The sequence below is a fragment of the Rhinatrema bivittatum genome, chromosome 10 (assembly GCF_901001135.1).
Source record: "Rhinatrema bivittatum chromosome 10, aRhiBiv1.1, whole genome shotgun sequence".
Taxonomy (NCBI): domain Eukaryota; kingdom Metazoa; phylum Chordata; class Amphibia; order Gymnophiona; family Rhinatrematidae; genus Rhinatrema; species Rhinatrema bivittatum.
The window spans coordinates 123,784,034-123,805,486 of NC_042624.1; the positions used below are offsets into that span (position 1 = coordinate 123,784,034).

Consider the following 21,453-nt stretch of genomic DNA (forward strand, 5'->3'; position numbering starts at 1 on the left):
GAGTGCAGAGCAGATCTAGGCATTACCCTGTACAACTTTCCATACAAGAGATATTCTGGTTCTGATGACAGAAACAGAAATGATGGCAGAAGACCAAACATCTCATCTAGTCTGCCCAGCAAGCATTCACTTTCTCATACTTATCTTTTTATTCTATTTCCCTTCCACCCCTGTCAATGTAGAGAGCAGTGTAGGAACTGCATCTAAGTAAAAATGCATCTAAGACATCCCAGTAAAAGCAAAACAAGCTTACTACCAGGGAAAAATAGCCTTCCTTATGAAAAGACAGTAATTTACCACTAATGCATATCCTATTGAGAAAAAACATGATTGATACAAATTCCTACATGCTAGTTAAATACTTCACCTCAGTCACATACCCTTCACCAAGTATAGAAAAACCACAAGTTATAAATATGGGGACAAACTGGAATGGAAAACCAAAAAAAGCCACTCTGCATGCAGTGTGAACCTGGAGAAAATGGAAAGAAATATAGCACCTAAGATTCAGGATTTGCAATAATGCACACAAACTAACCCACACAAAGTTACACATTATGGAACACACTAAAACAGATGTACCTACAACTGTTGGTAAAAAACCTTTAAATAAAAGTAACAACCCTATCTAAGAAATACAACTATTAAACCAGGCCCTAAACACTAATACATTTTCTATTGGGAAAAGATAAGCCAAGCTGCTATAGAGCCCTACACAAATAATTGTAAAGCTATACTAAAAATGTTACAACAGCTGCTGAACAGAATATCCAACAATTAAAAACTAAAAAATTAACACGTGTCCAAATATCAATAAAATTTCAACACAGCAGACATCACATAATACCCAATAGTTAAATTAGCAGTTGATCAAGAAAAATAAATTTTAAAAGCCACCTTTACTTACCCTCTCCAGCAACTCTCCTACTCCTTTCCAGCCCAATAGCACTCACCAGAAGCAGCAAGGGCTGCTGAAGCTCTGTCCTCACAGTCCTTCCTTAGCACCTATGATCAGTCTCACACCAGCTCTCACCCAAGCACCCATTCATACAGACTGACTCGCTCACCAAAAATGTTCACTTCACTGCAGGGATGGGCTCCAGTTCTGCCATGACTTTACTCCAGCAGGCCTTTTTGCACCACCATGGGAATAGGCTCTGGTGGCCTTGATTCAGAGTTTGAAACTTTTTTCCATCCCACCCCTGGCTAGGCGATGCCTGCCTCAGCCAAAGGCTTCCTCCCATCTTCCTACTCCCACTGGTAGTTAGAAGGGAGGAGGCTTCCAATTAGCCTACAGGGGGCTGGAAAAAGGGAGAAGGGAAGTGCAATGGGCAGAGGGATACTGGGAGATGTGACACTACTGTGTTGAGAAGTGCTGAACTAGATTATGCAATGATTATAAAATGCATCAAGCATGCCAAGCACACAGTTCCTATAGGCAAACTAAAGCAAACCTAACAATCCCATTAGGGTTCTTCTCATCAGAAGGTGTAAAAAGGCAGAATACATCTTTGTTTCTCACTCTTGAACAGCATTTCTACAGCACAGACAGCTAAAACTGCAGTCTTGTGCAATCACTTGCATATAACCTAATCCTGAATTTTGCTCTGACCTTCTGGAAGCATTCCAAATGAGATTATTATGAAGACTAACAAGCCACAAACTGGCCTTAATGGTGCCAAAGGTCACTATGCAAACAAGACCTGGATTACAATAGTATTGCTGTCTTCCAGGTGGGAGTGTTGGATAGAAATGTTTTACATTCCATGGCTATAGGTGAAACAGATGTATTAAAGTTAAACTTCTTGTGACTAACTGGGAATGAAGTAGTTATATAAGGAGAATACAGTTTGATAATTGTCAAGTTAGTGAGTTAAAATGAAACTGGGTATATTAAGAGAATTAGTCAGAAGTTATAAAGTACACTATCCTCATGTATTAATTTAGCAAGTTACACCTTGAAATCTGAATTTGAAGACTAGCACTGCAATTTCTAGACCATTGCTATACACTGCCATATTCTATTGGGAACCCTTGCAAAGTCAAATATTGGGGGATCACACTAGACCCTCAGAGTGGGAAGTCATAGGACCTAAACACCACATTTAGAAATGTAAAACCTATAAGGACCACTTCATTCACCCAGTGTGAACACTTGTACCTTAGCTGTTACAGGTCCTGCTCTCTTCCCCTATTAAAAAGGTCCCTCTACAAAACTCACCCTTGGAGCTCCCTTAATATTGATAGATTATATGCAGAGATCTCCAGGAGGATGCCCATAAAAAGGAGGAAGAAACATACAATGATCTTACCTGGACCAGCTCAAAGATGGTGGTGACAAGATTCAGGGCCTTTGGCAAGTACTGAAGAGCCTATGGTAGCAGATGTAACCAAGGCAGTAGCAGCAGTAGCTCTGCCTGTATTAGATGAGTCAGTGGTACATGATTCAAAGTTTAAAAAATTTGAGTTGCAAGTATTAGTACAGGAAAGTAAAATAGCTTGGGGGGAGTCACTAGGTGAAATTTGCACTTTATAGGGCTTTAAAAGGATCTGGAAAAGAACTTGCCAAGCATCTTGGCCACATGGCTGCCTGAGGCACTGGAATTCCTTTAAGACCAGATTGTGATAGAAAGGGTGCACCATTTGAGGAACTGACAGGAGGGGGAGATGAGACCCAGTATATAAATGAAAAGTGGTTCTTACCTGCTAATCTTTGTTCCTGTAATACCACAGATCAGTCCAGAAAAGTGTGTTGTGTATCCCTACCAGCAGGTGGAGTCAGAACAATTAGAACTTTGGGTACTGCCACCTACAGTCCCTCAGTATTTGCCTGTACCCAAGCTCACACTAACAGAACTAGCAGCAGAGGTTGAAACCCAAACAAAAACAACAACCTGTGGCCTCAGACTGAGAAACTGCTCCATTGAGTAACTCACTGAGCTCTATATTTAAAAATAGATTCAGCAAATTGTAAGGCAACACAGTCTTGGTATCTGAAGAAAGGGGGGCCTCTGGACTGATGTGGTATTACAGGAATGAAAATTAGTAGGTAAGAACCAATTTTCATTTCCTGAACATACCCAGATCAGTCCAGAAGAGTGGGATGTACCCAAGCCACCCTACACTGGGCAGGAACCCAAAACACCCACAAGCAATACTCTCAAAGTACAACTCATCAACAGCTTTAACGTCTAAGTGATAATGTTTAGTGAAAAGTGTAAAGACCACACTGCTGCCCTACAAATCTCCTGAGGAGACAGTTGACACTGCCCAAGAGGTCACTTGTGCCCTGGTTGAGTGTGCTCTGAGACCCAACGGCACTTGATGCCCTCTGGAAATGTAGGTGGAGCTGATTGCTTCCTTAATCCAATGAGAGATGGTCACCTTGTCACTGTTTGTGCCCCCCAAACAGGAGAACCAAGTGATTTGAATGTCAGAAATTGTTAGTAACCTCCATGTAGTGCAGCAAAATATGCTGGACATCCAATAGATGAAGGTCCCTGCCCTGAGAGGAATCCCAAACCCAGTGTGGAAAACCAGGAAGATCCACCACCTGATTGACATGGAAGGTCAAAACCACCTTGGGAAGGAACGAGGGAACCATGTTTAGGGAAATTCTATCGTCAAATCTGAAGAAAGGGACTGTGGCACAACAATGCCTGCAATTCTGAAATCAGTGGGCCGAGCAAATAGCCACCAAAAACATTTTAAAGTCAGATCCTTCAACAAAGCCATGTGCAGAGGCTCAAAGGGGGCTTTGCACAGTGCCCGGAGAACTAGATTCAAACTCCAATTGGGACATAAAGGCTGGATAGGCGGACACAGATGTTTAACTCCTTTGAAAAAGCGAGCAATATCTGGCTGGACAGCTAGAGACACCATTCAACCAACCCTGCAAGGCACCCAATGCTCCCACCTGAACCTGAAGGGAATTAAATGCTAGCCCCCTAGTGAGTCCTTGCTGCAAAAATTCAAACACCCGGATGTCCACCATCAATGGATTGCAGGAGTGTTGGACACCATGCCTGTTTCCAAACACGAACATAAGCCATAGACGTGGCTGAACAGTGAGCCTGTAGGAGCATGGGAAATAACCTGCTTAGAATAACCCTTCAAACGTTAATGTTGCCTCAAAAGCCAGGACCCAGAAAACAAATTGGAAGCTGATCCAAATTGCAGATAAAGTGAAGAAACAAAATGATCAGTATAAAGTAGCCTTTATTGGAATGAGCCCAATAAAGACTGCTTTATACCGATTTCAAGTTTCTTCACCTCAAAAGCCAGGCCACAAGAGAAGTGATCCTCCCGATCTGAAAATATGAGCCTGACAGAAGATGTGGTAGATGAGCGAGTTGCAACTGACCCTCTAGGGCCAGGCGAATCAGATCTGCAAACCATGGGCACCACCAGAACCACCCTGCTGCGATGGAGTTTGATGAGACGAAGTCGACCAATGAGGGGACACTGAGGAAAGGCATACAGAAGAATTCACATGGGCCAGGAACACACCAACATGTTTAGATCTCACTGACGGCTGAAAAATCTATCAGTCTGCATTCACCCTGGTTGCCAGATCCAACTGCAGCACACCCCACTGGGTGCAAATGAGGTTCCATGCATCACGACACTTCCCATTCCCTGGGATTGAGCTGTTGTCTGAGAAAAAAAAATCTGCCTGCACGTTCTCCACTCCTGCAACATGAAAAGCTGCAATTCCCTGGAGATGGTGTGTCTCGAGTGCAACTGTGGGAATTCTTGTGCCCCCTTGGCAGTTGATATAAGATACCGTTGTCACATTGTCTGAGAACACATGAACCATGCTGTTCTGTATCCAGGGGAGAAATGCCTGTAAGGCCAGCTGAACAGCTCTTGTCTCAAAGCTGACTGATAGACCAGAGCCCTTGGATGGTTGACTGCACACTGCTCCCCAGCCAGACTGGCATTGGTGGAGATTATCCAAATCTGGAGGATCCAAATCCATGCCCTGTTCCAGATTGTCACGGACCACCACCACAACAGACTGAATCTGGACTCTGGACGTAGCAGCATTAGGAGATGGAACTGTTCGACACAAGTGCATGTTGTAACAGTTGCAAGTGAATGAATGCCCAGGGCACCAAATCCAAGTTGGAAGCCATGGAGCCCAGGACTTGCAGATGCCATGCTGTGGGCTGCTTGCTCCGCAGGAGAGCAAGCATCTGTTCTTGCAACTTCTGCAGATGATCCTCTGCCAGAAACACCTTGCAATGTATTGAATTGCACTCCCAAGTAAATCAGCTTCTGGGTGGGTTCCAAATGACTTCTGCACAGCAATGACCCACCCGAGTGAGTAAGGTGACCACTGTGTGGACAGACCATATGCAATCCTCCTGAGACTTGGTGAGAATCAACCAGTTGTCCAGGTAAGGATGGACCAGAATACCCTCCTTGCGAAGGAAAGCCGCTACCACCACCACCACCTTGGTGAAAGTCTGAGGAGCTGTGATGAGGCCAAATGGAAGGGCTGACCAAGACCTTGAAGCGCAAGAACCACTGATGATTCATCTGAATTGGAATATGAAGATATGCCTCAGATCCAGGGACACTAGAAACTCCCTTTTGAACTGCTGCCATCATAGTCTGTAGGGTTTCCAAACAAAAATTAGGGACCCTGAGACAACGGTTGAGTTTCTGCAGATAGAGGATGGGACAAAAAGTGCCCTCCTTTTTTTGGACCAGGAAGTAAATAGAGTATTGTCCCCGTCCCTGCTATGTTTCTGGTACCAGGACAATGGCAGAGCAGCCACTGCAGGGTATCCTTTACAGCCTCATGTTTGGCATAAGAGAGCACATGGGACTCCACGAACACTTCCTGGACTGGATGTGCAGACTCCAGGGTGTAAAGGAAAATTAGTTTCTTACCTGATAATTTTCGTTCCTGTAGTACCAAGGATCAGTCCAGGACACCTGGGTTGTGACTCCGCACCAGTAGATGGAGACAGACTAAAACTTGTGGGCGGAGCCATATATAAGCCCCTGTGCCAGTCACAGCCCCCCAGTCATACGTAATGTCAAAGTAGAAAAAAATCCAAAAGCCAACATAGCTAACCATAGAAAACTTACTAAGTAAACGAAAATAACTCCAACACCCCTACAGGAAAACAGACTCCCCAACCGGGAGAGCGAACAAAACAAGGGGTCAGCGTATTAAACAATGAGCGGACTCTCCGTTACTATAGCGCAACACTGTGGGTGGGATCCTGGACTGATCCTTGGTACTACAGGAACGAAAATTATCAGGTAAGAAACTAATTTTCCTTTCCCTGTACGTACCAGGATCAGTCCAGGACACCTGGGATGTACCAGAGCTAAGTTATCGAGGGTGGGAAGCAGAGAGTCCCGCTCGGAGAACCCTCTCTCCAAAACCCCCAGTATCAGTGGCCTGAACATCCAATCGGTAATGTTTAATGAAGGTATGCAACGATTTCCAGGTAGCCGCCCTGCAAATCTCTTGAGGCGACACCTGAGAAGATTCCGCCCAAGACGCAGCATGAGATCTCGTCGAATGAGCTCGAAGACCCACCGGCGGAGATTTACCGCGCAGAATATACGCGGAACCAATGGCCTCCTTGAGCCAACGGGCGATCGTTGTGCAGGACGCCGCAGAACCTTTCTTCGGACCCGACGTCAACACAAACAGATGATCCGTCAAACGAAAAGAATTTGAGACCTCTAGATAGCGAAGAAGAGACCTCCGCACATCTAGTTCTCAAGTCCCTCAACTTCGGGTCGGAAGAATCCCCAACCGCGAAAGCGGGAAGTTCAATCGATTGATTCAAATGAAAAGGCGATACGACCTTAGGCAGGAAAGAGGGAACGGTCCGCAAGGAAACCCCTGAATCAGAAATGCGCAAGAAGGGCTCTCTACAGGACAGAGCCTGCAACTCGGAAACCCGACGAGCGGACGCAATCGCTACCAGGAATACAGTCTTCAACGTGAGATCTTTGAATGTAGAACGCTTCAAAGGCTCAAACGGAGCTGAGCATAGGGCCGAGAGCACCCAGTTGAGGTTCCAAGATGGACAAGGGAGCCGTAAAGGAGGACGGAGGTGCTTCACTCCCCTAAGAAAACGGGAGATATCCGGGTGGAGAGCCAGGGAGACTCCCCGGATTTTACCACGCAAACAACCAAGCGCCGCGACTTGGACCCGAAGGGAACTGCACGCTAAACCTTTGGCCAGCCCAGCCTGGAGAAAAGACAAAATATCAGGAATAGAAGCGGAAGTGGGATCCAGACCCCGCTCTACGCACCATTCTTCAAAAACTACCCAGACTCTAACATAAGCCAGAGATGTAGACTGCTTCCTGGATCTCAGTAACGTGGCAACTACCGCATCTGAGTAACCTTTGCGCTTCAATCGATTCCTCTCAAAAGCCATGCCGCGAGACAGAAGTGATCCGCATCCTCTAAACAGACGGGACCCTGACGAAGGAGCCCCGGAAACCCCTGTAGACGAAGGGGCGGCGCCACCGACAATTGGATCAGATCCGCAAACCACGGACGGCGCGACCATTCCGGCGCCACCATGATCACGTTGGACGGGTGCAATTCTATGCGCCGCAGGATTTTGCTGATCATGGGCCACGGTGGGAACACATACAGTAGCACCTCCGCTGGCCAGGGAAGAGCTAACGCGTCGACCCCTTCTGCTCCTCTTTCTCGGCGTCGACTGAAAAATCTCGGAGCTTTTGAGTTGTTCCACGTGGCCATCAGGTCCATGTGGGGCGTTCCCCAAGTCCTGCAAATGAGAAGGAACGCTTCTTCCGCCAGCTCCCACTCTCCCGGATCCAGGTGGTGCCGGCTGAGGAAGTCCACCTGGACATTGTCGACTCCTGCTATGAGACGCAGCGAGATCGCTGAGATGCCGCTCTGCCCAGGCCATCAAGGAACGCGCTTCCTCCGCTACTTGAGGGCTTTTCGTCCCGCCCTGGCGATTGATGTAAGCCACGGTGGTAGCGTTGTCCGACAATACTCGGATCGCCTTTCCTCGTACGAGGGGTAGAAAAGCTTGCAATGCCAGACGGACCGCCCTGGACTCTAGGCGGTTGATAGACCACCGGGTCTGATCTTCTGACCACAGACCTTGAACCGATTTCCCTTGGCAAACTGCACCCCAACCGGAAAGACTGGCATCCGTGGTCACCACTGTCCAGTTGGGAAGGAGAAGAGATACTCCACAGGAAAGATGTTTGGAATCCAGCCACCAGCTCAGGCTGGAGCGCGCCTGACTGTCGAGAGGCAGTGGAAGATAAAATTCCTCTGAAATCGGTTTCCAGCGGGAAAGCAATGAAGACTGCAGCGGCCGCAGGTGAGCGAATGCCCAAGGGACTAACGCCAGCGTGGAGGCCATAGATCCGAGAACCGTCAGGTAATCGCAGACTCGCGGACGGTGCTGAGACAAAAGACGTTGCACTTGAGACTGTAGTTTGCATATCCGTTCCTGAGAGAGAATCACTCTGCCCCGTTTTGTGTCGAAGACAGCTCCTAGATACTCCAAGGACTGAGTGGGTTCCAGATGACTTGTTGTAGTTGACTACCCAGCCCAGGGACTGCAAGAAGTGAAGCACCTTGGCTACCGCCTGCCGACACAAGCTCTCTGACTTTGCCCGAATCAACCAATCGTCGAGGTAAGGGTGAACCAGGAGGCCTTCCCGACGTAAGTGCGCCGCCACCACCACCATCACTTTCGTGAATGTCCGAGGCGCTGTCGCCAGGCCGAACGGAAGAGCCCGGAACTGGAAGTGTCTTCCCAGAATGCAAAACCGCAGGAACCGCTGGAACGCTGGTTGGATGCCCACATGAAGGTATGCTTCTGTGAGATCTAGTGACGCAAGGAATTCTCCTGGCCGCACTGACGCGATCACCGAACGAATGGTCTCCATCTTGAAGTGAGGGACCCGAAGGCATCTGTTGACTCCTTTCAGATCCAGAATGGGTCGGAAAGTGCCGTCTTTCTTGGGAACTATGAAGTAAATGGAATAACGGCCCTTGCCGTACTGATCGACCGGAACCGGAGAGATGGCCCCCAAGCTTTCTAGTACCGCCACCTTCTTCATGGGATCCTTGCAGGGCGAGATCAGGAACTTGTCCGCTGGAATGCGAGCAAAATCTAACTCGTAGCTGTGTCTTATCACATTGAGGACCCACTGATCCGACGTGATGCTGGCCCATACCTTGAGGAACAAGGATAGACGCGCCCCCACGTTTGGGACAACGTGGTGAGGACGCAAGGAGGGATGGGCCGGCCGAACTTCATTGCGAAGGCTTGGACCCCGCACCCGATGGGGCCCCTCCTTGCCTGCCAAAGCGTTTACCTCGAAAGGACTGCTGCCAGTGAGTGTTTCGAGAAGAGGACGATCTATAAGAGGACCCGGTGGATCTTTGCGGCCTGGACTTTCGGGGACCCCGGAAACGAGCTCTGCTGGAAAACGAAGAGCGCGCCCGGGCCCTATCCTCTGGCAGCTTAAACGCTCGGTTCTCGCCTAGCGAAACCATCAAGTCATCTAACTCCTTTCCGAACAGCAATTTCCCTTTAAAGGGTAACGCCCCGAGGTGAGCCTTGGACGAACCATCCGCTGCCCAGTTGCGCAGCCAAAGGAGACGGCGTGCCGACACTGCCAAAACCATGGACCTAGCTGAAGTGCGTAAAAGATCATGGAGCGCATCAGCCCCATACGCAATAGCTGCTTCCAACCTATCTGCTTGGGAAGACTCCTCCGGAGAGAGATCTGCATTAGCCTGCAGAACCTGGGCCCAGCGCAGACTAGCTCGCATGGCGAAGTTCGTGCAAATGGCGGCTCGCACTCCCAGGGCGGAAACCTCAAAAATCTTTTTGAGTTGTACCTCCAACTTCCGGTCTTGAATATCCCGGAGGGCCGTAGCTCCCGTGACCGGGATGGTAGACCTCTTCGTGACAGCAGACACCGCCGAATCCACCTTAGGAAGTCTGAGAAGCTCCAGCGCCTCCTCCGGTAAAGGATAAAGTTTATCCATGGCCTTGCTGACTTTCAAACCCAGCTCCGGAGTATACCATTCCTTGAATAGGATATCCGTAGATGAAAAATGAAAAGGGAAGGCGACTGCCGGCCCTGTGAGACCGAGCAGAACAGGATCCATATTCGCCTCCTGGCGGACCACCACCGGGGGAGCCTCAATCCCCAGCTCCTGGAGAATAGCTGGGATGAGAGGTGACAGTTCCTCCCTGCGGAATAGCCGAACTACTTTGGGGTTGTCCCCGTCTAAGGCCTGTGCACTTTTCCCTGCACTGGGCTGTGCCGTTCCAGGGGCTCGGAGGCCTCAGAATCCGATTCTTGCGGGAGCCCCTGGGGAAGTCGCTTGTCCCTGGACGAGCCCTGGGCCATTTCCGCACTCTTCCTGGCCTTCTTTTTCCGTGGTGGGGACTTGCGGACAGCCGCACGCGAGATTTTCCCCCGTATGCGCTTGTTGCGCTTATATTTGAGGACTTTGCGCAGCAACAGCGCAAAGTCCTCAGAAAATTCTCCGGAATCCGCTGAATCGCTACACGAATCCTCCTGGGACCGAATCCCCTCTGAGGGGACCTCTCCCGCCTTGGCACGCTGCAGGGAAAGCGCGGGAGGCAGAGACGAAGCCCCCACCGTCTCCCTGGAAATTTCCCGGCCGGTGGCCAAAATGGCTGCCACTCCCGCGCTAAGCGGGAACAGCTCCTGAGGCTTGTCAGAGGGGCCCCCACCTCGCGGCGGCGATCGCACGACCCTGGACCGAGCTCCCCGAGGTGCTGCTGAGGTGCCCTCATCACCCGGGACACAAGCCGAACAAAGGCTGTCCCGGGAGAGACGCGCGCGCGCCGAGCCGCAGGCCTTGCACTGCGAACCGCGAGGCATGCCGGCTAACGTGGGAAACAGAGGCGTGACGAAAAAAAGTTACCTCAGAGGAAAAAAATTGAAAAAATGATCAAAACGGCGCAATTCGGCGACCTCCCCCCAGCTGGCGACGCCCCCTCACCGACGAAAACGGAGCGGCAACGCCAAGGAACGGAGAGCCGCAAGAAAATAAAAGTAAAACTTTTTTTTTTTTTTTACAGAAAAAAAGCGCTGTCCCTGGTTCTGAAAGCCCTTTTTCCTGCAGGGGTGAGTGAACCAGGCTCCCTGGTGTCACCCCTGACGCTGCCACTAGTTTAGCCGGGTCCTCAACCCTGGCAGCGGCCTCAACTGGGGGAGGGTAGTCCCCTCAGGACCTCTCAACTCCCCTGGGAGGCAGGGCACCCGGGAAAGAATTAAAAACAAAAACCCAATTTAAACAATTAAACTAAGACAAAAAACTAACTCAAAATCAAACCTGACTAAACACCAGAATCAGGTCAGGCAGAGGCTGTGACTGGACCTGCACCATCTACTGGAGACAGAGTAAGACTGGGGGGCTGTGACTGGCACAAGGGCTTATATATGGCTCCTCCCACAAGTTTTAGTCTGTCTCCATCTACTGGTGCGGAGTCACAACCCAGGTGTCCTGGACTGATCCTGGTACGTACAGGGAACTGTCCCTGATCACCTCCAAGACCCAGCAATCTGAGGTTATTCTTGCCTATTCCATGTAAAACCTGGATAATCTGCCTCTGACAGCTTGGGTGCTAGTGGCTTCATTGGGTGGGTTTACTGCTGCCCACCCTGAGGCATCCAGAGTCCCTCCCAGAGCAGCAGCCACCATGAAAGGACTGTTGGCGACCCAGTGTCACCTTAGGACATGCTGTAGTGGAATATCTGCCAGATTGAAAACTGCAAGAGTCCTGAAAACAAGCCCGAGGGGAAAAAATTCTTGGTCACCCTATCCTCTGGCAACTTATGGCCCTTTGACTCTGAGGAGCTCAACCAACTGATCCAACTCCTCCCCAAAGAGAAGCTTGCCCTTTAAGGGAAGGTTACAAAGTTGGAATTTTGAGGAGAGGTCTGCTGCCCAATTCCATAACTGGAGTAGGAGACGAGCTGCCACCACGGACTGAGCCAATGTCTGAACAAGGTTGTATAGCGCATCTGCTCCATACACAATTCCAGCTTCCAAACAGGCCAGCTGCAACGATCCACTGTCTGCATCTGCTGCATTAGTACTTGCCTCTGACCCAGCACAGGCACACTTGTTGCATAAGACTAGTGCAGACTGCTGCTTGAAGGCTCAAAGTGGCCACTTCAAAAACCTGCTTCAACTGATCTCCAGCTTTCAGTCCTGCATGTCCTTTGAGGCAGTAGATCCCACCACAGGTATCATGGTCTTCTTTGTGACCACTGAGACAGCCATGTCCACTTTTGGAATCTTCAGCAGGTAGAACTTTCCCATTGCCCTACCCAACTTTAAGCCTGCATCCGGAGTATCCCATTCGCAGGTCATCAGCTTTTGAACTTTTAGATAGTGGAAAAGCTGTTGATGGTCCCTGAATACCATCCAGAACTGGATTAACCCTTTCATTATCGGAATCCTCTTGAGTAACCTTAAGACATAGGACATCCAGTACATGGGGAATAAGTGAACAAGGAACTGGATCAAGGAAGAGCGCTAGATGTCATCTACTTGGATTTCAGCAAAGCTTTTGATACGGTTCCGCACAGGAGACTGGTGAATAAAAAGAGAAGCTTAGGAGTGAGTGCCGAAGTGGTGACCTGGATTGCAAACTGGTTGATGGACAGAAGACAATGCATGATGGTAAATGGAACTTTCTCTGAAGAGAGCAGTTTTAAGTGGTGTACTGCAAGGATCGGTGTTGGGACCGGTCCTGTTCAATATCTTTGTGAGCGACATTGCGGACGGGATAGAAGGTAAGGTTTGTCTTTTTGCGGACGACACTAAGATCTGTAACAGAGTGGACAAGCCGGAAGGAGTGGAGAGAATGAGACTGGATTTAAGGAAGCTGGAAGAGTGGTCGAAGATATGGCAGCTGAGATTCAATGCCAAGAAGTGCAAAGTCATGCATATGAGGTGTGGAAATCCGAATGAACTGTATTCGATGGGGGGGGAGGCTGATGTGAATGGAGCAGGAGAAAGACCTTGGGGTGATAGTGTCTAATGATATGAAGTCTGCGAAACAATGCAACAAGGCGATAGCAAAAGCCAGAAGAATGCTGGGATGCATAGAGAGGAATATCAAGTAAGAAAAGGGAAGTGATTATCCCCTTGAACAGGTCCTTGGTGAGGCCTCACCTGGAGTACTGTGTTCAATTCTGGAGACCGTATCTACAAAGAGACAAGGACAAGCTGGAAGCAGTACAGAGAAGGGCGACCAGGAAGGTGGAGGGTCTTCATCGGTTGACATATGAGGAGAGATTGAAGAATCTAAAAATGTACACCCTGGAGGAAAGGAGGAGCAGGGGTGATATGATTCAAACTTTCAGATACTTGAAAAACTTTAACGATCCAAAGACAAACCTTTTCCGACAGAAAAAAATCAGCAGAACCAGAGGTCACAAGCTGAGGCTCCAAGGAGGTAGACTAAGAACCAATGTCAGGAAGTATTTCTTCACGGAGAGAGTGGTGGATGCCTGGAATGCCCTTCCGGAGGAAGTGGTGAAGTCCAAAACTGTGAAGCACTTCAAAGGGGCGTGGGATAAACATTGTGGATCCATCAGGTCCAGAGGACACGTATAAAAGAGCAGGTAGCAAAACACTGCATGGAGCGGCAGTAGCCAGAGGCATTCAAGGAGCGGGATGCCAGTGGTAGGTGTCCACCTTCACGGAGCGGAAGGATGAAGGGCAGCCATCTCCCAATTAAAAAAAAAACAGGGATGGGTTCATGGGCTATAGGTATTACCAATTATTAGGCTTTTCAATATTTGATGATAGTTAATGTGACTTTCAAGGCATACTTCACTTTCAATGCATATCCAGCATAGCTCCCTGCTTCAATGACAGGGGAGAAGAAAAACTAATACTTCACACATCCAGCACTGCCCTCTGCTTCATGGCAGAGAGCTATGCTGCCGCTTACCCAACTAATCAAACTTAATATTTCACTTGGAAGCAGCTCCATCACTGCTCTCTACATTAGTGGGGGTGAAAGGGAATTAGAACATAAGGTTACTAAGAGCCAAGAGAAACAGATAAGTATGAGAAAAAAATGTGTGAAGCTTGCTGGGCAGACTGGATGGACCGATTGGTCTTCTTCTGCCGTCATTTCTATGTTTCTATGAACGAAAGCTCATCTTGCTTAAACAGGTGGATAACAGTAAGATCACCCTCTACTGGAGGGAGGTCATCACCATCAGGTTCATCTGTATCCATGTACACCAGATCAGGATTCTGGTTTGGATCCACACCTGGTAGCTGTGCAGATCTGACCCCCCCCAGACTGAACTGGTGCTGCCCCTGCCCCAAAACCTGGGTCATAGGGATCCCTGTGACCATCCTCCCCAGGATGGGAGCAGACCACCAGGTGCTCATGGGTGGCTGCAGGACATTCCTGCTTTAGAGGGGGCTCAGCGGGATCCCCAGCATGCCTGGGTCTCTTTAAGGAAGTCTGTCTGTGCCAAAAAGGCCTGATGCAGCAACAAGATAAGTTCTGGGGAAAAATCTCCTGCATCTACCTCCCCATCTGGGGGTCCTGTGGGGCCAATTCCCCAGTCCAACATTGATCTACTGCCATGGGGACCAAAGTGGGAGGGGGAATCCTCTTTTTGCTCAGTGTTGAGAGTCAAACCTCCCCCAGGGGGAGGGGCCACCCCTGACGGGCCTTCCAAACCAGAGCAGTTTGGGCACAACTACGCAGAGTTCGCATTCTGCCCGTGCACCCCACAGGAGTGGCAGACTGCAGATTTTTGTGGCACCATGCTGGGCTGTGTAGCCAGTCAGAGCAGCTGAGGGAAAAAAATAGGCCTGAGACCTGCAGCCACCTGGGAAAATAGAAAAATAAGGCCTCCACAAGAACTGTGCTGTTCAGCCACCTGGGTGCTGAAAACGTGGCCTGGACCTGGTACACACACTGCCTACCTTCACTATAAACCTATAAACCTGGAGCCCTGGGAGAGGAAAGAAACAAAACTGCAGCGGCTCAAAGCTGTCCCCACAGCAGGCTCCCCCGGTGCTAACTCCTTACCTCAGACTGGAGACTTAAACTTTAAACTAAACTACTGAAGCTTGCACTAACAGGGGTTGAGGGAGCAGCTTTGGGGGTAGGAAAGCAAGGAGCCCCTGGCCTGTACACCCCAGGATGGAGCAAGCAAAACAGTTAGGGGTGTCTAACCCCCCAGATGCCTGGCTTCCACTGAGGGATGGCCCATGAAGGTGCCTAACACCTCAGGAAGCAAATGAGAAGGAAAACACAAATTTCCTAACTACCCTGAAAAAATTAAGACTGCAGGAGATGTACCCTAGCACCTGCTGGCATCAAATACTGAGGGACTGCAGATGGCACTCATTATGTAGCAGTGGCCAAAGTTCTAACTCCACCTGCTGGTAGGGATTCACAACCCACTTTTCTGGACTGATGTGGTATGTTCAGGAATTGCCAAATTCCTCAACTTTGTACTCAAATATTACAAGCCTAATGGAAGAAGCAGGTTCTTGTGAATTATTGAAGATACCTCATCCTACTTTTCTTCCTAAAGTAGTATCTGCTTTCTACATAAACCAGTCAATTACATTGCCAATCTTCAAACCTAAACAAGCTTATGCACTCTAGACTGTAAGAGAGCATAGGCTTATTACAGAGGACTCAATCTCAAGAAGACCATCTCAATTGTTCCTCTCCTTTAACCCTAAGAATCCAAACCAGCCTGTATCCAAAAGAACCACTGCTAGTTGGTTGTCCCAATGCATTGAACTGCTACAATAAATGTTCTCTTGTTTTGAGCGACAAACCTAGCACACCAGATATGCACAACAGCAGCATCTGTTGTGCATTTAAATAGGGTTCTGCTGCTGGATATCAGCAAAGCAGCAAGTTTGTCTTCTCTTCATACCTTCACATTTCACTACTGAATTGAACAGCAAGCATCTTCCGATACAGCTCTGGGTTCTGCAGATCTGTCAACCCTAAATACTGAATAAGACTACCTTTATTGAAGGGTAGTGTCAACTCAAATTATATGGACACAACCCAGGAGCTTGGGACTCCCAGACAGAATGGCTAATTCAGCCCTGCTATTGACAGGAAAAAGCAAGTTCTTACCATAAATGGGTTTCCTTAGATAGCAGGATTAATTAGCCATGCAATCCCTTCCCACCTCCCTAAACAGTCTACAGATTCTACCAAAATATTCCCACATACATCTTGCTTGGCTACAAGAGACTGAGGTAACAAGGCAATCACACAGGAGGCTCACCATGCAGCTGTAGAGTTCAAAACTGTTCTGAGAAAACTCCACCTACTGACTGGTCACAAGACACTCCCAGACAGCAAGGCTAATTCATACTATCTACAGAAACATGTTTATGGTAAGCAAACTTGCTTTTTTATTGTAACTGCTGGAGTAAATTATCTAATCTAATGTTCCCTCTAAGGACTAAGTTGCTGAGAGCAAAAGGTTGCTAGGGTTTTTGCAAAGAAAGTAGTGCTCACAGGCTTATGTAGGAGGGTATTTACAGCAGCAAGTTACCCTGTGCCCCTGTATACAGTAACTTGTCTTGGGGGAACCAGTTGTAAGAATGGGAGGGGAATGTGGATCAAAGACCTCACCCTCTGGGTTAGAGGATCAATACCTTGATTCTTCATAGAGAATGCCCCAGAGCTCAACCCATATAACAAATTGTCTCCAATAATTCCAGTATTATCCTTGGGCAGAACATCCACTGTGTGCTCTTCTGTAAAGAGTTTGAGCCAGAATAGCATGCTCCTCAGACCCTGTCCATGATAAAAAGCATCTTCTCCTTTGCTCTAAAGCTTGTGCTGCCCCAATTCAGCTCACCCATTGCCACAGCAGAGCTCAGAGAAGCACTTATACAGAATAGACTAAAATGGCAACCAGAAACATGACTATATTACTCCTGCCCTAGGCATTACGTTTCCTACATTAATCTCTTTAGATGTGGCTCTAAGTTGCCTTGATAGCTAATACCCTCTTACCACAGGTTTCATAGCACAAGTTTTAGTGCTAAAATCTACATAAGATAAACAAGTCAGATTAGCACTGAAAAATACTAGAAGTAGAGTAAAAACCAACAGTAGACTCAGTACATCTTAGTGGCTATGTAGGTACCTGAACAGTTATTTTCTCAAAGTCATGAGGAGTTAGTGAAATGTGAACCCTGGTTCAGTCCATTGCTTTAAACGTTATGCATTTCCTTTTCCCTGCTGGGAACAGGGATATTCTAGGGCTTGCTGTAATATCTGTAAGCTCAGTAAACCTAGAAACTCAAAGGCAACAGTATGCTTAAATGGCAAGAGCCATAAATGATCAAGCCACTAAGCTAGCATATCTGCTTTGCAACAGAGTAATGCCACAGATTTTTCTGTTCAGAAGCTGGTACAGCAGCCTAGTGAGTTTGCCTATACAAGTCTGTACCAGGCTCCAACACACCCCAAAGACAAGTTATATAAGTTAAATCAATGACTAAGGTAGCAAGCCTCACTTTATATTACCAGCAAAAGGCACCCAACACTAATCAGCTATTAGCCACAATACATTTCTGCAGGATAGATCACCACCACCTGCCTTGGATAAGAGCTTTCAACTCTACCATCAAGTATTTCTCAATATTCCATACCACTTAAATTGCTGGGGCCATTCACTAGAGCTCTTTCTAGAATGGAGCAGTCATGACCCTTATATTCACTCACAAGAGGATTTTTGTACAGCCACCCTCACCCTTCCAATCCAACCTCAGGAGCTATGGACACCACTTCCACAGAATCCTTAGTGGTAGCAACCTGGAAAGCAGACTTGAGAACTGAAAAAGAGGTCCCTTAACTACCTCCATGTGGAGGCTCCCAGTTAAGCCAATGAGCCATTAGGCTAGCCCATATCTGGGCTTTTAATTTATAAAAATCAGAAGTGGCTAAAAATACACTTCTCACTAGCTCAATAGAGAGATTCTGAAATAGAATTAAGACAGCAGTGCCAAGACTCATTTTGCCTCCACTTGAGGCTAAAAAGTTTAGCTACCTTTGATATCAAACAAGTATGTTTAAACAAAAGCATTAATGCAAACGGAAAAAGTGTGAACACATTCTCAGGCAGTTTTCTCCTTTCAGATCAGCACTCACTGCTCTATTGGGGGTAATAGTTTGCTGTAGAGTGGACCCATTTCATACTACAATGACCTTTGTTTCAGGGCAAAGTTTGCCAATATCTAAAAGATATGCCACTATGTAAACTGTATATAAGTTTACCATGTAAGCAATTTGCTCTCTTACCTGCACTGCTCTCTAGTTAGAAATCGTTAATCTATCCCTTTTCTTCTAACAGCCTTGTATTTATTTAGGTTTTTTTTATATACCGGCATTCAAGACAGCAGTCACATCATGCTGGTTCACAAAACGGGAGTGCATAAAAACTTTAAACTAGAACTATGGTGCAGAAAAAAGCAGTTACATGTAACAAGGGTGGATAGAACTGGGCGAAGAGGGAAAAGAAAGGACAGGCTAATAATGGCTAAGGATAGTTACAGGTAGTTAACATTGAAGTAGTTGAAGTTTATGTATTGATGTTGAGACGTTAAATAATGGGGTCCGGAAATGCTTGTTTGAACAGGCAAGTCTTGAGTCTTTTCTTGAAAGTTGAGGCAGGGTTCCAGTCTAAGATCGGGGGGGGGGGGGGGGGGGGCCATCGAGGTGGACCGGCTGTAGAGAAGGACCGATCTCTTAACGTGATGTGTCTAGTGGTTTACATCCCTTGTTGTAACTTTCGCTTTCCGTGTTAACTGGTTTACCCCCCTCCCAGTTTATTGTAAACCGGTACGATAAGCCTTGGTCTTGAGCATCGGTATATTAAAAGAACTTAAATAAGATATCAGGCATAAGTCACAGTACAGTATCAAGAGGCCCCCTCCATTATCTCGCCATCAAAGTGTCTCTTACTTCAAGTGTAAAAACAAAGTAAAAGCCCATCAATAGCTTAGTTCAGAAGATTTCCAGTCAGGGCTACAAAAACCAACAAGTCCCACTGGTTTCCTTAGATTATTCTTTATGCTTTTTTCAACAAGTTTATCACCGTCAAAAAGAAGTTTAAATTATAACCTTAAAAAGAACAGGCGCAAATTAAGAGCACCGTAACAGACCCAGCTTAAGTCAGTCCTACCGTCTGCTGATGGCTGGAAGGGGTGAGGAGCCCACCCCGACGTCACACAAAGTGTTCAAGTACTTCACTTCTGCGCGTGGCGCCAGAAACCCGGGGACCTAACCCTCGCCTCTCGCCTGGCCCAGGTCAGCCCTTGAGAATCACCCAAACCCCGCAAACGGGGCTAAGCTGAGCCCTAGCAGCAGCAGCGGGCGCCGGGAGAGCGAGCTCCGCTACGGCAGGTGCCGATGCAGCGCGTGCATGCAGGGTGGGAGCCGCAGCGCGCGCGCATCGCGCAGGCGCGTGGGTGCTCCCGGGCCGGGGAGCCGCTTCGCAGGTTCGAAGGCAGAAGGGTCCCTAACGCAGGCCAAGTCCGCAGCGCTCGCGGCCACCCTGCCAGAGCACAGGCCGAGAGGGCTAGAAAGCGGAGCGACGCCAGGAGACAGCGGCAGAGCTGGAGCGGGCTCCTCGCCTCACTCCGCCGCACTCTCAGCGGCAGAGCAGGACTGTTACCAGAAGTACCCCCCCCCCCCCAAAAAAAAAATAAATATTCCCGCGTTGCTACGCCCGCCGCCTCCCCCCACCCAAACCGAGCCGTGGGCTCTTCCAGATAACAGAATCCACAACACTACCTCCAAACAGAGGAGAGAAGTTTCCAGAGACCAGCGGGGACACAACATACAACCCGCAGAAAGAAAGGCGGGAAGCGCGCCCGCCCGCCCCCCCCCCCCCCCCCCAATAACCCGAGGAAAGAGCGGAATGGCGGGTCCCTCCCACATCCTCCAGCGATGTCCGCCGCCGCCGCTTCCCGCCCCCCCACTCACTCACTCACAGCCGCCGAGCAGCACGAATCCTCCTCAAATCTCCTCTGTCAAGACAGTGAAAGAGCACGAGCCGGCGCCGCGCCTTTATACCGCCCCGGGCTCGCGAGAGGAGACAGCCCGCCAGCACCTCCCATTCGTCACTAACGTCTCCGCCCCCACGCTGTGTGCCATTCGCTGCCATGGAAACCCAACGTTATATCAACCCCTTCCTCCAATGCATGTAATATCCACCCCACCCCTACACACAGTTATCAACCCCTTCCTCCAATGCATATAATATCCACCCCACCCCTACACACAGTCAACCCCTTCCTCCAGTGCATGTAATATCCACCCCACTCCTACACACAGTTATCAACCCCTTCCTCCAATGCATGTAATATCCACCCCACCCCTACACACAGTTATGAACCCCTTCCTCCAATGCATGTAATATCCACCCCACCCCTACACACAGTCAACCCCTTCCTCCAATGTGTGTAATATCCACCCCTCCCCCACCACAGTTATCATCCCCTTTCTCCAAAGCATGTAATATCTACTCCTCCCACACACACAGTCAACCCCTTCCTCCAATGCGTGTAATATCTACTCCTCCCACACACACAGTCAACCCCTTCCTCCAATGCATGTAATATCCACTTCTCCCCCACTCACAGTTATCAACCCCTTTCTCCCATGCGTGTAATATCCACTCCTCCCCCACACAGTTATCAACCCCTTTCTCCCATGCATGTAATATCCACTCCTCCCCCACACACAGTTATCAACCCCTTCCTCCAATGCATGTAATATCCACCCCTCCCCCACCACACAGTTATCAACCCCTTCCTCCAATGTATGTAATATCCACCCCTCCCCACCACACAGTTATCAACCCCTTCCTCCAATGCATGTAATATCCACTCCTCCCCACCAGTTATCAACCCCTTCCTCCAATGCGTGTAATATCCACTCCTCCCCACCAGTTATCAACCCCTTTCTCTAAAGCGTGTAATATCCACCCCTCCCCCACCACACTGTTATCAACCCCTTCCTCCAATGCATGTAATATCCTCCCCATCCCCTTTTTGCAGCTCATTTATAAATATATTAAAAAGCACAGGTCCCAGTTCAGATGCCTGAAGCACGCCACTGTTTACCTCTCTCCACTGAGAAAACTGATCATTTAGACAGACTCGGTTTCCTGTTTGCAATCCAGAAAAGGTCATTGCCTTCTTTTTAATTTTCTCAGGAGTCTCTTGGGGCACTTTGTCAAATGCCTTCTGAAAATCCAAATACAGTTCATCCACCAGTTCACCATGATCCACGTTTATTAACCCTCTAAAAAAATGTAAGGGACTGGTGAGGCAAGACTTCCCTTGTGTAAATCCATGCTGACTATTCCCCATTACCCCATGGTGACAACCCCCGT

General features: G+C 48.5%; 1 protein-coding gene across 4 annotated transcripts in view; it reads right to left on the reverse strand.

Moving 5' to 3' along the window:
- Nucleotides 1-20,176, reverse strand: part of PRDX1 (peroxiredoxin 1) — a 51,333-nt gene extending 31,157 nt beyond the window's left edge. Inside the window, exon 1 of one of the 4 annotated variants that reach the window (XM_029618490.1) lies at nt 20,048-20,176. Coding sequence is in view for 1 of the 4 variants with exons in the window: in XM_029618487.1 (XP_029474347.1) it covers nt 19,848-19,895 (48 nt within the window). In the remaining 3 variants the exon portion in view is untranslated. Of the gene's footprint in view, nt 1-19,847; nt 19,925-20,039 lie in introns of those variants that run through there. The other 3 variants (XM_029618489.1, XM_029618488.1, XM_029618487.1) reach the window with 3 other exon arrangements.
- Nucleotides 20,177-21,453: the final 1,277 nt, after the last annotated feature.